We start from the raw sequence: 16,054 nt of genomic DNA on the forward strand, positions 1-16,054 counted from the left end.
TTGATGCAAGCATCAAGTGGAGAAGCGACCCTTTCCTGTACGAGTAATCTTACAAGTACTGGGTCATATCACTTATGCTAGTCGCTAGACGCAGCATTGAGACTTAAGCAGAACTCTGCTGAATGTAGGCTTGGTAAGTCATGTGATAAAAGAGCGAGACTTCGCCTCAACGCCTTTGAGGAACTGTCAACTGTTGTGCTACAACCAGTGGGCCGAAATGGTGAATGCCTGAGACGTCCCTCGGTGGCTTATATTTCTCAAGTAGTGGTTTGCAAACACCATGTCTGATTTCCAGAAGCAGCCCTCCATTATCGCCTTGAGCGAGCAATTCCCATGTAGAGCTTGAGTGTTGACGCCAGAGCTCTAACTTCGTGTGGGTTGGAGGCTCTTGGAGGATCAAGTCCTGCTGCTTTGTAGGCCCGTAGTATGACAGTTCTGATCCAGATTGATATCGTGAGTCGTGAGACCTCCGTCTGTGTCGCTGTCGATATCGGACTAAAAAGTCGCTTTGAACTTGGCGCCTCCTAGTTCTGGATCGCTGTAGATATACTTTGTAATGCTCTCACTGGGCACAAGGATAAGTCATGCTGCGTATCTTGTGGTCCAAGGACGGAGGATAATGCTGGGACGTGGAATTGTCTGTCCGGTTGACCTGGCAGTTGATTCTTTGCGATGAAATCCCATCGTAGTCCCATATGCACTGTGTTTTGATTTTCATCAAAGCGTGTTCTCTCGTAGTCTAGAGTATGTATTTCCGACATCCTGGCTGCTGTTGCTAGGGTTATAAGGAACAGCGTCTTTTGTGTCAAGAATTTGAAGGATGTCGTCTCTAATGGTTCGTAGACTTCACTGGTGAGATGTCGTAGAACAACGTTGAGGTCCCACCCCGGAGCTTTGAATCTCTGTTGTTGGTCCTCCAATTTATAAGAGCGTAGCAAGGCCAGTAACTCTGGTACTTTCGTTAGCTTGGTACTTGTCCTCATAGTGATGACTGAGCTCAATGCCGCTAGGTATGTTGAGAGTGTAGACCCTTTTAGCCGTTTTGTTTGCTGTAGGTTACAAAGGTAGTCCGCTCTAGCTGAGAACCCGTTCCTTGCAGCGTATGTCTCGAAGCTTCGCCACTTGTCGTCGTACAAGTTGCGTGTAGACTTGCGTAGAGCTAGTGTCACTGCTTTCGCTGCTCTGGCGGAGTACCCTCTCTTGTTCAAGCACGCCTTGATACAGTCCACACGTGTAGGTGGAACGCCCCTGGGTTGCCGTGCGCCTGCTTTGTGTGAGGATGTACTAGTAGATGCGGCCACTCTGGTAGTTGCAGCTGTGGTGGTCCTAGTTCTTGTATGAGAATGGGGAACCACACTCTCGCTGGCCAGTAAGGCGCGACCAAAATCAGTTGGAGGTTCTTGGTCTGGCTGATTTTCTGCAACACCCTCGGTACTAGCTGGCGGTGGAAGCCGCGACGCTTAGTCCTTCCCAGGATATGCTGAGAGCCGCGTCCGCTGCCCACGCAAAGTGGATCTGGTACTGGAGAGACGAATGTTGTCAGCTGATTGTTGAAGCGTGTGGCGAAGAGGTCTATTAGAGGGGCTCCCATCTCCTTGATGATCTGTTTGAAGATCTCGGGATGTAGCATCCATTCCGTTGGAGATGGTTGAGTTGGACGGGAGAGGGCGTCTGCTATGACATTCTTGGCTCCTGGAATTTGGCATGCTCTTATGTGGATGTTCAGATCGTCGATTAGGTCGAACAGTTGAAAGCAGAGGTCCAGCAGGTTCAATGATCGTGTTGATCCTTGCTTGTTTATGTAGAACGCCACTGTGGAGTTGTCCGTGTGTACCATGAGATGCGCATTCTGTAGAATGTTGCTCCAGTGGAGTATGGCGTTGACGACTGCTTTCATTTCCAGCATGTTGATGTGCAGACTTTTCTCTTCCTTGGTCCATTTCCCGGCCGCCACATCGTCGTCGAGGTGTGCTCCCCAACCTTGGAGTGATGAGTCCACATACAGATGAGTCTTGCACTCCGGCTCTGCTAAATAGATGTCTTCGCAGACATTCGATCTCTGGGTCCACCATAGTAGATGGTAGTCCAGGAGACCGAAGGGGTCTGGGTCGTCGAGATGAGCATTGATGAGGACCTGTAGCAGGCGTAGCTGTAATCTCCCTCTGGCTGTCATGTCTTGTGCGGACGTGAGGAGACCCAACAGACTCTGCCATTGTCGTAGTGGCCACTTGAGAGAGTAGGGCTTGTGAGATTGTCTGTTGAATCTTGAGCCATCGGTCCTCTGAATAATGGCGATGCGGTTCTCGCGTCATGAGAAATCTGATGCCTAGGAACTGCAGGTCCTGTGTAGGTTCTAGGTCCGACTTGAGTAGATTCACTAACCACCCCAGCTGTGTAAGCAGTTTGATGGTGAAGTTAAACTGTAGTCTGAGATGCTTGGGATCTTGATGTACTTCAATCCCGTCGTCGAGGTAGAAGGCTCTGCGTAGACCTCGATGATGTAGATAAGTGACTATGGGTTTTGTCACCCTTGTAAACAACCAGGGGGCCGATGATATTCCAAATGGCAGGACCTTCCATTGGTAATGTAGCCCATCCAGTGTAAACCTGAGGTACTTCCTCGAGTCTGGATGTACAGGAATATGCAGGTAGGCATCCTGTAGATCTATGCTGGCCATGTAGTCCATCGACGGACGAGGTGGATAAGTTGAGGTAGATGTATCATGCAGAACTTGGGAGGTCTGCTCAGATAGTCTCTGTTGAACGTGCTCATATTGTAGATGAGTCGGAACTTTTCTTTGGAGTTTTTCTTTGGCACTAGGAAAACTGGGGAGTAGAAACCTGGTGTGATGTTGGCTTGATCCACGACCTCTATGGCTCGCTTTACTAGTAGAGATGCGACCGCCTCTCGTAACTTATCTATCTGATGGGTCTGGAAGTCTGGAACTTGTGAGGGTCGACTGTAAGCGGCGGAGCGGCCTGTAGTTGTATGCGATATCCGTCTCTTAGGATGCTGGATACAAACGGATCTTGAAGTAGTCCCCAGTTTTCCCAGTACAGCTGAAGACGTCCACCCACTTGTGAAGGTTGTACAGGAACGGCTGGGGGTGGAAGACTCCAGTCGTCCGAACCCATCTTTCATCGTCGATGATCCCTGGCGCCTCTGGGTGCCCTGCCTCGTCCGGACCTTGCTCTGTAATTGCCGGCTGGGCGACGAAAAGAATCTTTTCCGCCTCTGGAGGTACCCACTTTCTTGTCCCGTGCTTTCTGTATCCCGGGAAACTTGGACCTGCCCGAGTAGCGCTGGGATATCTGCCTGATGACGCTGGCCAGAGTATCTATGGATCTGATCATGAGGACCTCTCTAGAGTCTTTGGTAACTTCCTTGGCAACCTCGTCGATCTCTCAAGCGAAGATGGAAGGAGTTGACCACGGGGCTGTGTAGAGTGACTTGGTGAAGCGCTCACTCCAACTGCAGGAGGCGAGGAGACCTTGTCGACGAGCCAGTGTTAGCGCTGCGGAGATGGATGAGAGGTGGTCTGTCATAAACTGTTGGTCCTTCTTCTGCATAAGGAGGGCCGAGTATATCATCCTGTCTTCTTCCGCAGTAGAGTCTCGAATTTAGCGATGGCGTTTCGTTGACTGCCCTTGATCTGTTGAGGCCGAAGAACATCCGCCTGGTCATAGAAGTTACGACTTGTGCCAACTTCTTGTCTTCCGATTTTGTAAGACTTGGCCTTGGCATCACTGATGACTTTAAAGTTCTCATCGATGTCCTGTGCCTTCAGGAACGGATCCATGTTGTGGGAAGAGAACTTTTGGCGTTGAACTGTGGCGAGATCGCGGTGCCTGGGCTTTCGTGGCTTTCTTGAAGGCTGTGTCCAAGTTGTCTGGGACCGGCTGCGATGGGATCCATCGGAGGAGATATTCGATGTCGACATCATCATCCTGCATGAGATAGGTATGAGCCGTATTATCGTCCTTAGAGGGTGGCGCCAAGTCTAGACCGTTAGCCATCCAGTAAGCGTATTTCAGAGTCCGAAGATGATCCCGCCCTGTCGTCCTCAGTGACAGGAGTGCTGAGTAAAGGGGCGTTGATCCTCTCTCCAATGGTGATCTAGGTGGAGACCTTCGCGAGGGAATCTGTGTGTGGAGACCTGCTTGGCGGAGACTTCGCGGGGCGACACTCCGTGGGAGACCTTCGAGCGCGCTGAGATCTGCGCCGAGATCTGCATGGTGATCGGCGTGGAGAGTGGCCCGGCGAACTGCGTCTGTAGGGTGACCTCTTGGCGGAGATGAGGCTGTGGAGTTCATGAATACTCGGTGAATCCCTCGGCGATCTGCATGATCGCGGAAGATGTCTTAGATACTGTATCTGCTAGCCCTTCGCGAGTGCCTTCAAATACTGATCATCTGAGTCCAAGATCTGGGGATAGGCGACTAGTCCTTCGCGGCGTCTTCGCGAATGCTGGTCGTCCGATTCCGCGTATCCGAGGATGGGCGAAGTCTTCCTTCCGAGTGCCTTAGAGTGCTACTCTGGTGAGTAGTGATTTTACTTATGTTTTATTGAAGGGAGCTTCAATAAGGTAAGGATAAGGGAAAATAAGAACATTTCCCAATGAAAAAAACACATCATAAAATCATCATTAGTAATTGTCAACACTGAGCCACCTGTTACCACCTGCAACCATCCTCGACCATAGCAGCCCCCTACAACCCAGAAAACTGGAAGAAGATGTATAGATAGATGTAAGAGCACAAGGAAAGGGTATGAGTTCTACCTCTGCTGTAAGGACCCTGTCTGGGCAGCCATTGATGGCAGCAAACACTCGCCTGAGGCTGTGTTCCACCTGGGGGAGAAGGAGGACAAGGCTTTGTCCATATCTGCGGACAGGTGCAAAAATGGTGGCTGTGAATACAGACTGATCATTGCCCATACTGTCAACCACTGGTTTACAAAAACAGGAGTATACATAGGCAGCAGTGATATTGCTAAAATACTGACAGTTGCTCAATACAATCAATCACTGAAACCATGTGACCTGTGTCACGGGGAAACAAATTACGGATGGTTAACACTTGGATACAGTAAACTACTCTTCAGTTTGTTATAACTGTTGTTGGGACAAAAAGAAAACATTAGTTATATCGATGAGTTTGTTAAAAGCATGTTCTGACATAATAGATCTGCATGTAGAAGGAGGGACAATATGATAGACATGTATGTAGTTGTATAGAGATATGTGTATATGTTTATACCTGGCCTCCCTGTAGAGATCCAGTGATCTGTGCCACACAGGAACAAACTGTTGCTGGACAAAGTCTGTGCTGGTGAATAACTGCTCTATAGAGATGAGGTCATCTGTGCTAAGTGCTGAAAAATTGAGATGGTAAATGATGTGTGCTGTATGCTACTAAACCGTTAAAAAATCATCTAAACAAGATGGATACATAATCAATTACCTTCTGTATATGCACACCCAGCAGTAACAATCTAAATTTCTGAGATAGGAACATCAAAAAGCTGATATGTTTGACTGTGGTGGAGGTCTGGGTATTACCTGGACGAGGTAGACTGGGGTCTGGGTATTACCTGGGTGAGGCAGATTGGGGTCTGGGTATTACCTGGATGAGGTAGATTGGGGTCTGGGTATTACCTGGACGAGGTAGATTGGGGTCTGGGTATTACCTGGACGAGGTAGACTGGGGTCTGGGTATTACCTGGACGAGGTAGACTGGGGTCTGGGCATTACCTGGACGAGGTATGACTGGGGTCTGGGTATTACCTGGACGAGGTAGACTGGGGTCTGGGTATTACCTGGACAAGGATAGACTGGGGTCTGGGTATTACCTGGACGAGGTAGACTGGGGTCTGGGTATTACCTGGACGAGGTGAGACAGATTGGGGAGGTCTGGGTCTGGGCATTACCTGGACAAGGTAGACTGGGGTCTGGGTATTACCTGGACGAGGTAGACTGGGGTCTGGGCATTACCTGGACGAGGTAGACTGGGGTCTGGGTATTACCTGGACGAGGTAGACTGGGGTCTGGGTATTATCTGGGTACTACCTGACAGGTAGACTGGGGTCTGGGCATTACCTGGACGAGGTTGACTGGGGTCTGGGTATTACCTGGACGAGGTAGACTGGGGTCTGGGTATTACCTGGACGAGGTAGACTGGGGTCTGGGTATTACCTGGGTGAGGTAGACTGGGGTCTGGGTATTACCTGGATGAGGTAGATTGTGGTCTGGGTACTACCTGGACGAGGTAGACTGGGGTCTGGGTATTACCTGGATGAGGTAGATTGGGGTCTGGGTATTACCTGGACGAGGTAGACTGGGGTCTGGGTATTACCTGGGAGAGAGCCAGCTAGAAGTTGGTCCTGGTTGACTATGACAGGTGTCCTGTGCATGATGTTGAGAGGATCCACCCCGTTCTGCTGTAGACGCTCCCCAAGACTTGGGACAAGGAGAAGCAGGAACCAGCACAACCTGCAACAAGAAACTACTCAGTCAGTCTCTGAAACATGGCCGCTGTGAGGGAGATAACTCATTTGTTGCAGCTGATATTTGTAATATATGTAACATAGTAGAGTATGTAAAGGTTAATGTGTACATATACATGTTGATGTCTCTTATGACATTTAGGGGCGGTGGGGTAGCCTAGTGATTAAGTCGTTCCTTCGACACGCTGAAGACCTGGGTTCAATTCCCCACATGGGCACATTGTGTGAAGCCCATTTCTGGTGTCCCCTGCCGTGATATTGCCGGAATATTGCTGAAAGCGGCGTCAAATTAAACTCACTCTCTCACTCTTATAACATTTGGGTAAGACTACAGAATACTGGATACCTTCCGCCAGGTAAGGGTAAGGGGAGGGTAGGGCAGGGCAAGGGTAGGGTAGGGTAGGGTAGGGGAGGGTAGGGTAGGGGGTAGGGTAGGGTAGGGCAGGGTAGGGTAGGGAGTAGGGCAGGGTAGGGTAGGGCAGGGTAGGGTAGGGTAGGGTAGGGGGTAGGGCAGGGTAGGGCTGGGTTGGGTTGGGTTGGGTTGGGTTGGGTTAGGGGATGACATTTGGGTAAGACTACAGAATACTGGATACCTTCCGCCATGTTTGGGTAAGGGTAAGGGTAAGGTTTAGGTTTAGGTTTAGGTTAGGTTAGGTTAGGTTAGGTTAGGTTAGGTTAGGTTAGGTTAGGTTAGGTTAGGTTAGGTTAGGTTAGGTTAGGTTAGGTTAGGTTAGGTTAGGTTAGGTTAGGTTAGGTTAGGTTAGGTTAGGTTTAGGTTTAGGGTTTGGTAAAGGTTAGGTTTAGGCTTAGGTTAGGTTTAGGGTTAGGTTAGGGTTAGGGTTAGGTTAGGTTAGGTTAGGTTAGGTAAGGTTTAGGTTTAGGTTTAGGTTTAGGTTCAGGGTTAGGGTTAGGTTAGGTAAGGTTTAGGTTTAGGTTTAGGTTTAGGGTTAGGGTTAGGGTTAGGGTTAGGATTAGGGTGACATGACACTAAACAATATGGCTGGTAGGTATCCGGTATTCTATAGGTATACTGACACTTGTTCACTCCAATGTCACCGTAGTGTGTAATGTGATGGTGGTTGTAGATAAAACTCCACTATTTCAGACACCATCAACCTTGGGTACAATTCTGACAAACCAAAGGTTATGTCAACATCAAGTGGTGGCAAAACCAATGACGTATTACACACCCTGAACCAATATGCATCTCAGACCAGGCTTGCTCGCCCACCCGAACCCACTCACTCACTCAGGTGGAAGCGTAGGACATTACGACAGATCTATATGTGCAAGGAAGGGAGATTATGGCAGATATGTACTTACAAGGATGGAACATTATGATATATCTGTATGTAGAAGGGTGCAACATTATGATATATCTGTACGTAGAAGGGTGCAACATTATGATATATCTGTACGTAGAAGGAATGCAACATTATTACATATCTGTACATAGAAGGGTGCAACATTATGATATATCTGTACGTAGAAGGGTGCAACATTATGATATATCTGTACGTAGAAGGGTGCAACATTATGACAGATGTGTATGTAGAAGGTTGACAGGAAGTAACTTCAGCATCTATGAGACTGTGATGCTCTAGGTAGGCAAGGCTCGTACCTGTCCTGAATCTCCCCTGGTGCTGGGAATCCATGCCATGCCACGTTCCTGATGTTGAGGGAGATGGGTGGTCCTATCACCACCCTCAGAATCTGAATCTAGGTGAAGATCATTCTCATTTATAGATCATATATACAGAACTACTAGCATCTCAAAATCTTGAAAAGTGCTATTTTCTGGTACTTGCATAAAATGTCATGCATCTTTTACAAAATTTCACTATCTGGATAGAGATTAATTTCAGCTCTTTTGTTTTAACTCGTGAGATCTAGACAATGGCAACGCAAAGTATCCAGTTCAACACATGTGGGTTGAAATCGTAGTAACAGTTTGCTAAGACCAGACAATGAGTTCAACACAATCAGAGCTGTAATAATATTACATAAGTGAAGCAGGTCCAGTTTCTGCATTTTGACAAACCAGGCCATTAAACACCCAAGATTCGGGCCCTATAAATCTATACATGTAGTAAGAATGAGTTAGTTTAGTTTTGACCCCACTTTTAGCAATATTCCAGCAGTATGACAGCGGGGGACACCAGAAATAGGCTTCACACATTGTATCCATGTAGGGAATCAAACCTTGGTTTTCGATGTGACGAGCGAACTCCTTAACCCCTAGGTTACCCCACCCCCCCTCACATGTCGTAAGAGGTGTTCAGACTTGGTTGACTGAATGTCACTGTGCTGAACACCTGGAAACACTGAGTTGTACAGCTACACTATATTCATGATGGAGAAAGGTGGTAACGTTCAAAAGCAAGTGTGAAGGGAGCCAGTCTATAGTGTTATCTCTCAACAGCCTCATGAGCCAACTCACAACAATTTCCCCAAAGATGTCCTGCAGTTCAGGGGTCACAAGGAGATCCTTCAGCATTGATGGACACTGCTGGCCCTTCAGCAGGAACACCTGGAACGAACAGAAAGACTGCCGTGACATTGTTCAACCATGCTTTCACAGGTCCAGGGTGCATCGATGCACACAAGGCCATGATCCATGGCTTTGTATCAGAGTGAGTGAGCATGGTTTTTACGGAGCTTTTAGCAATATTCCAGCAATATCACGCTGGGGGACACCAGAAATGGGCTTCACACATTGTACTCATGTGTGGAATCAAACCTGGGTTTTCAGTACGACGATCAGACGCTTTTACCACTAGGCTACCCCACCGCCCCAGCTTTGTATCAAAGGGATTACATGACAAGTAGTTTTGGCTGCAAAGGGTTGTCGCCTTGACAGGAGTGAAAGACATATACATTATTCATGAAACACGTAAATATAGCTGGGCATGGAGTCATTCTGAATTATTGTACATACGACACCATTAACTCTAACCCGTTACCTTGAGAAATTATTGATTGGGTTCACTGCTTTGGTCACAAGGCATTTGACGATGGGTCAGTCAGTGTTCCAAATTCCATAGGACAATTTTATTTTGTGTCATTACATTGGCATCAACACGAAGTTGACCATATTCATACATGATCAGATCCAAATTAAGGTCTGCACTCTAACATGCTGCCTTGTACATGTCTCCTGTTGACAGGGGAGTATGTAGCAGGACGTGTAGTGATCCCATAGGGCACCTCCTCACCTCATCAGCCTGCCGACCGGTTTAACCGCTTTGGTCATGTGACAAATTGCCCATCTCAGATCAGAAGACGAACAGCTCGAATCTCATCATGGGAATCGGAAATGTTACGACCACTAATCAAACATAGATCAACTAACACTTAGTCTCTGACTATATACTGACTGACTGACTGAGTTTGGTTTTACACCACTTTTAGCAGTATTCCAGCAACATCACGGCGGGGACACCAGAAATGGGCTTTACACATTGTACCCATGTGGGGATTCGAACCCGGGTCTTCGGCATGACAAGCCAACGCTTTAACCACTAGGCTACCCCACCGCCCCCTCTGACTATATACAATTCTGATACAAACAAATACTATTTAAATTGAAAGGAGCCAAATTAGCTCTGAGATTCACAACCTGAGGAAATCTAGATTTGCTTCATCTAGAGATTTTGCAGTGCACAAATGGCTGAGTGGGAGGGAAAATAATGTGGTTCAAGGACTGTTAGGTAGACTAAACCATAGATACAATGCTGATAGACCAAATGTCATTTTTGGAATAAACATGAGTTTCAAACTCTTAGCAATTATCATTGACATGATCCAAGCTGATGTATGTGTGTTCATATACTAGTCCTGTATCAGATAATCAGACTGTCGGATCACCTACATCTCCTAGTGCCCTCTCTAATGCTGATGCCATCATAAGCAGAGCAAGCAGGCGGTCACTGTCACTGCCCTGACTGAGGTACTGGAAACACTCGAGGAAGAGCTGGAATGTTAAAGTCAAATAATGAGGTTGACGCCAAATAATGAGGGTGACACAAATAATGATGGTGATGCAAATAATGATGGTGACGCAAATAATGAGGTTGACACAAATAATGAGGGTGACACAAATAATGAGGTTGACGCCAATAATGAGGTTGAGGTTCAACAGTATGCTTTGGTCATGCCATGTCAGCTCAGATGTTAGCATTGAACCCGAGTTGGAATGGAGCTGCCTCAGGTGCTCATGTTGGAGGTAAAAGATGTAGTGGCACAAATTCAAATGTCCATAATGACATAAGGTATAAGCATCGGTAATGAGATGACAGACCAACCATTATGATCAAGTCGAATTCATGACATCTTAGCCATATTATAATCGTAAATCCTGCTCCTTCTGACAGCAGCAGCCATTAGATGGAACAACGTCCCAGATGACATCAAGATATCAGCACACAATGTGTTCAAGACAAAACTAAAAGTACATCTGTTTAGGAACTGTTACGAATTGTAGATAACAGATATACAGACATTTTATATACATGTTCTCTGTTTTTTTACCACTGTGTGCATGCTACTGTGTGGAGCTTACATAGTACTATCATTTTGCTTTTTACCATATATGACTATACTATTCACACTTTGCTAAGGATCAAATCATGGATTCAACAGAAAACTATTATGTGGGGTGACATTTGATTTAAATACCTAAGCTGATTGTAACCATGGATCCTAGGTTTCAGTATGTCATTGCATCTTGTGGATCCCATACCTGCTATTGACATGTGTTGTTTATTTATCCATGACTCGTTCCATGATTTGCAAAATGGTTGATTGGTGCCATGAAAACCATTTTTATGATTACTCATGTATCAACTTACAAGTGCATAAGGTTAGATTAGAGTGGCTGTTTGCCTAATGAGGAGTTACCATATTATTATTTATCTAGTTTTAAATGGATACAATTTCAAATGATAAATCTATGTTTAAGTAAAGTTGTGAATTTCTGTGATCCTTAGCAAAGTGTGAGTAGTATATATGTAATATACCTCATGCAGAATCTGTGTTTGGAATGCTATTCTTTGGTCTTGTAGAGCCCAAGGAATTTTTAGCTCTGACATAAACTTCTGTAAATCTTGTTAGATACACTAACTGATAATATAACCCAGCGTACCTGTGAATTCCCAGTCCATTGAAGGAGATGGTCATATCTCTGTGCAAACTCCCTACTGGTCATACCACACAACAACTCCTCACACTGCAGGAACACAGGCACCAGTCTGGAGGCAGCCTCATGAAAGTACTGGCTTGTGTCATTCACCCACTCTGAAGAAGATATGCATTGGTCCATGATCTATACTACACAAAAGAAGCTAAGAAAAGTGTGTGAAATAACCACTGGCCTGCTAGTCCATGACTAGTAAAAATCCAGTCGGGCCAGTAAATCTCCAGTCACTGGCCTGAGAAAAATGTTCATCATATTGGAAGCTTAATTATGAAACCTGTGTCATGCAGACAAGATCTTATTCTCATCTACATTTTGTAATCTTTTGCTTAGTTACTACATTCAAATTTCAGGCTAGTGAATTATTTTGTGGGCTAGTAACTTTCAGGACTAGCAAAATTTGGAAATTATTTCACACACTGGCTAGGAATACCTGATTTTTCCATATGACTTTATGTAGCTAATGTAATCTGTTATGACATCATGCATTAAGTATAATTACAGGGAAGCACAGGTTTTCTTTCACTCCTTGCAACTTGTACCTGTACCCCTAGTCCACAACGTTTTGTATTGTGAAGACAGCTATAGTCCGTTTGGCTCAAAAGCGGACAGATGAATTGCAATCTAACTCGAAAACTTATAAACATAAAATACTCAATGAAACACTGATCATAATGAAAACGTCAGACCAACTCTGAGAGGTGTTTGCAGAATTTATGTCCTAAAAATAAAAAAGTTGTTTAACAAACTATCATTCAAATATCGACACAGTTCACTATTTGTTACGAGGGAGGAGTGCAGAGAAAGGGACAGCCGGGTGTGCGAGAAAGGATGGAGACGGCCAAGACAGGTCAATGAATCAATAACTTTGTCGGCACTTGTGCACGTGCTTCTCTAACACCTGGCTGTCCCTTTCTCTGCACTCCTCCCTCGTAACAAATAGTGAACTGTGTCAACATTTTAATGATAGTTTGTTAAACAACTTTTTTAATTTTAGGACATAAATTCTGCAAACAAATCACAGAGTTGGTCTGATATTTTGATTATGATCAGCGTTTCAATGAGTATTATATGTTTATTAGTTTTTGAGATAGATTGCAATTCATCGGTCCGCTTTTGAGCCCAGCGCACTATATACTGGCTACCGAACAGTTATTGCCATATAAAGCCATATTTACAAAGTTACTCCGCCATTCATTAAATTAATTAAACAGAATTAATTATGATACTAATTAGCTGTTCATCGATATGTCTAGCCCATTCACTGACGCCGATCGTGTTCATATATCACGCGCCAGAAGGGAATCATGGCAGTATAAATAGATGTTTTCTCACAACTAACTGTAACAGTTATCGCCAATACAGAATTTCTCATGTCATTTGTGAAATGATATACATTCATGTCATAAAGTAACCGTGAATAATTGATTGTGTGTCTAGTTGAGTGGTTGTTTTTACAGTAGATTGATAGGGAATGAAACAATGACTTTCGTGAACTTGAACTAATGCTATATTATATAGATCTTGTGACATCACCCCCCCCAACTAAGTTAAAAAAAATCATAGTTTTCAATTAAACAGAATTAATTATGATACTTAATTAGCTGTTCACCGATATGTCTAGCCCATTCACTGACGCCGATCGTGTTTATATATCACGTGCCAGAAGGGAATCATGGCAGTATAAATAGATGTTTTCTCACAACTAACTGTAACAGTTATCGCCAATACAGAATTTCTCATGTCATTTGTGAAATGATATACATTCATGTCATAAAGTAACCGTGAATAATTGATTGTGTGTCTAGTTGAGTGGTTGTTTTTACAGTAGATTGATAGGGAACGAAACAATGACATTCGTGAACTTGAACTAATACTATATTATATAGATCTTGTGACATCACCCCCAACTAAGTTAAAAAATATTTATAGGGTTCATAACCTTATCTTTACTTTTTCTCTAATGTTACTTACCGTGAATAACTTTCTTTTGCTGTTCTTTATTGTTGTCAAATACCGTGGGAACAAATACTGGAATTGTAATTGACCGGAACTGCGCACGCGTGATACTGATGTGTTTGGGATAACTGTTACGCGGCGATAACTGTTCGGTAGCCAGTAGAGGAAAATAAGGTTCCACCATGTTGACAATTGCAAACATTGAACAAATGGGCATTAACGAATAACATAACAGGTTGATGTACCGTGAGGGTATATAGTCGCAGCCAGGCTACCTAACTGTACAACTGTAGACATACTCACCAGGCAGTATCTTGTGTATGTGATCCCAGTTTAAAACACCCGCCTTCACAGACTCGGGGCCTCCTGAAATGGCTGCCTCGCCCTCACACAACAACCGCCGCACTCCTGGGGACAGAGCAGATGGGGGACACGGCAGAGATATCAATGCTATAGGGGATGACATTCTGATATTCGATCACAGTCGACATCAAAACGTTGCACCCTCAAAGAAAAGCGACTGCTGAAATTCCAGCATTGTTGTTGCAATCGGTGAAGTCACAAATTAGAGTAATCTCCCTTGGAATGAAGCGGATTACTGAAAGAGTCGTTCGTAAAATATCACATCTCGACCGATGAATGCGTCATCAAAATCAGTCATGTATCTTTGTCTGAAGTGTTGGGGTATTTTTTCACTCATTAGCTTCACGTCTTATCGTACTATAACCACATAACACAAAACAAAAGACCTCACTCAATGTAAAGCTCCGATTTTCGAAACAAACTTAAGTCTTTACTCAAATTTATTACTGAGTTTGAGATTTTGAGTTGCGTTTCTCAAAACAAACTCAGTCAAAACTCAGCTGTGTTTTTAACTCAGAATTTGGGATCGATCTCAGTTTATTTTTAATACGTGGGGTAAGCGGTCGTGGTAGGAAGAGTTTGAGGAGATAGCCCCAAAGACCAGCTTTTGCTTCGATTCCCCGATTCATTTGCAGGAAGACCATTTTTCAGTGTTTCCTTATGTTACAAAGCTGGAACCGCCTCCGTGGTGTAGTGGTTAGAGCGTCCGCCCGGAGAGCGGAAGGTTGCAGGTTCGATCCCCGACCGCGTCATACCAAAAGACGTTAAAATATGGTACTTGTTGGTCCCTGCCTGGCGCTCGGCATTAATGGGTACAACAAGGACTGGTCGGCTCGGAGTCAGTATAATGTGTCTGAGTCGGGTATTCATGATTCACTGCTGCATGGCATCTCAGTGAGCTAGCACTATAAAACCAGCTTAAGTCTGGGCTAGTACAAGCAGCCGCACATACACATACACACGCATGCACGTCGTCATATGAGCGAAATATTCTCAAGCACGACGTTAAACCCAATTTCACCTCACTTCACTTCACCTCACCTCACCTCACCTCACCTCACAAAGCTGGAAAAGTGTTCAAAGCGGCGTACAATCATTCACTCACTGTCGGGATATTTTTCGAATAAAATCAAAACTACTGAATTATGAAGCGCACGTTTATCTGCATATATGTTTATAAGAGAGGAAATGGCACTCATTGATAAGAGTTTGAAGTTTTCAAAAGTAGTTGTATTTTGGTTCAGTCGGATGTCTCTCATGATAAATGAATCACATTTCACGGCAACACATGCCATCGGAGTTCGATGCTCATGCTGTTTGTAACGGGATCTTGTCCAGACTCGATTATGTACAGACCGCCGCCACATTGCTGAGTAAGACAATGTAAAACAATTTACATTGTCCCCTCTCTGAATAAACAGTCATGAAATTCATTTTATTGATGAAAGTTGAACACATATCGAAGACAATATATAATCGATAAAACGTTTACATCGTGGTTTACAAATACAATACAATCAGACTGTTCCGATCAGAAAAGGTTATAACTCTTTCAACAGTTTTTAATGAAGAACGCTACGATCTTTCCCGAAAAGCGACGTTCGCAGCCGGATTCTTTCATCTTATCATTCAATAGACTATTCTCAGATTTCTTGAAAATTAATTCTTCTGATGGAATGTTTCGATCCACACGGGGACCACCTAAACTGGTTATGTTATTCCGGTTGACGGGTGTACAAAGCCCATGTCTTTAATGATGATGTATGATGTGCTCTCGAGTCTTAAATGACCAGGTGGTCAAAAAACAAAGTGTCGGTTGGTTAAGGTAACTATGGCTTGATATTTACCCGATTACTTTCTTTCGAGGACATTAAGTAAACTAGTTGAATTACAGAAACTGACATGTTTGTTCAGCTTCCAGTTGCTGCAAAGTGGGGTTGAACTAGTCAGTCTACTGAAGCTCGCAGAGTCTGCCTATTTATCACACCTGATCAATACGATCATGTAAGGAGAAGTTCCCGCTAAAACTGTCT

General features: G+C 44.6%; 1 protein-coding gene across 1 annotated transcript in view; it reads right to left on the reverse strand.

Annotated features, from left to right (window-relative positions):
* LOC124261536 (endoplasmic reticulum membrane-associated RNA degradation protein-like) overlaps positions 1 to 14,195 on the reverse strand; it is a 135,435-nt gene extending 121,240 nt beyond the window's left edge. The window contains exons 1-8 of the mRNA XM_046695851.1: positions 13,962 to 14,195; positions 11,649 to 11,800; positions 10,377 to 10,478; positions 8,946 to 9,035; positions 8,127 to 8,224; positions 6,355 to 6,491; positions 5,260 to 5,374; positions 4,782 to 4,884 (exon numbers count right to left, since the gene is read on the reverse strand). Of these exons, the coding sequence (XP_046551807.1) occupies positions 4,782 to 4,884; positions 5,260 to 5,374; positions 6,355 to 6,491; positions 8,127 to 8,224; positions 8,946 to 9,035; positions 10,377 to 10,478; positions 11,649 to 11,800; positions 13,962 to 14,124 (960 nt within the window). The 5' untranslated portion in view covers positions 14,125 to 14,195. The remainder of the gene's footprint in view (positions 1 to 4,781; positions 4,885 to 5,259; positions 5,375 to 6,354; positions 6,492 to 8,126; positions 8,225 to 8,945; positions 9,036 to 10,376; positions 10,479 to 11,648; positions 11,801 to 13,961) is intronic.
* Positions 14,196 to 16,054: the final 1,859 nt, after the last annotated feature.

Source organism: Haliotis rubra, unplaced genomic scaffold, assembly GCF_003918875.1.
Source record: "Haliotis rubra isolate DU_JTF1 unplaced genomic scaffold, ASM391887v1 Scf80, whole genome shotgun sequence".
NCBI lineage: Eukaryota > Metazoa > Mollusca > Gastropoda > Lepetellida > Haliotidae > Haliotis > Haliotis rubra.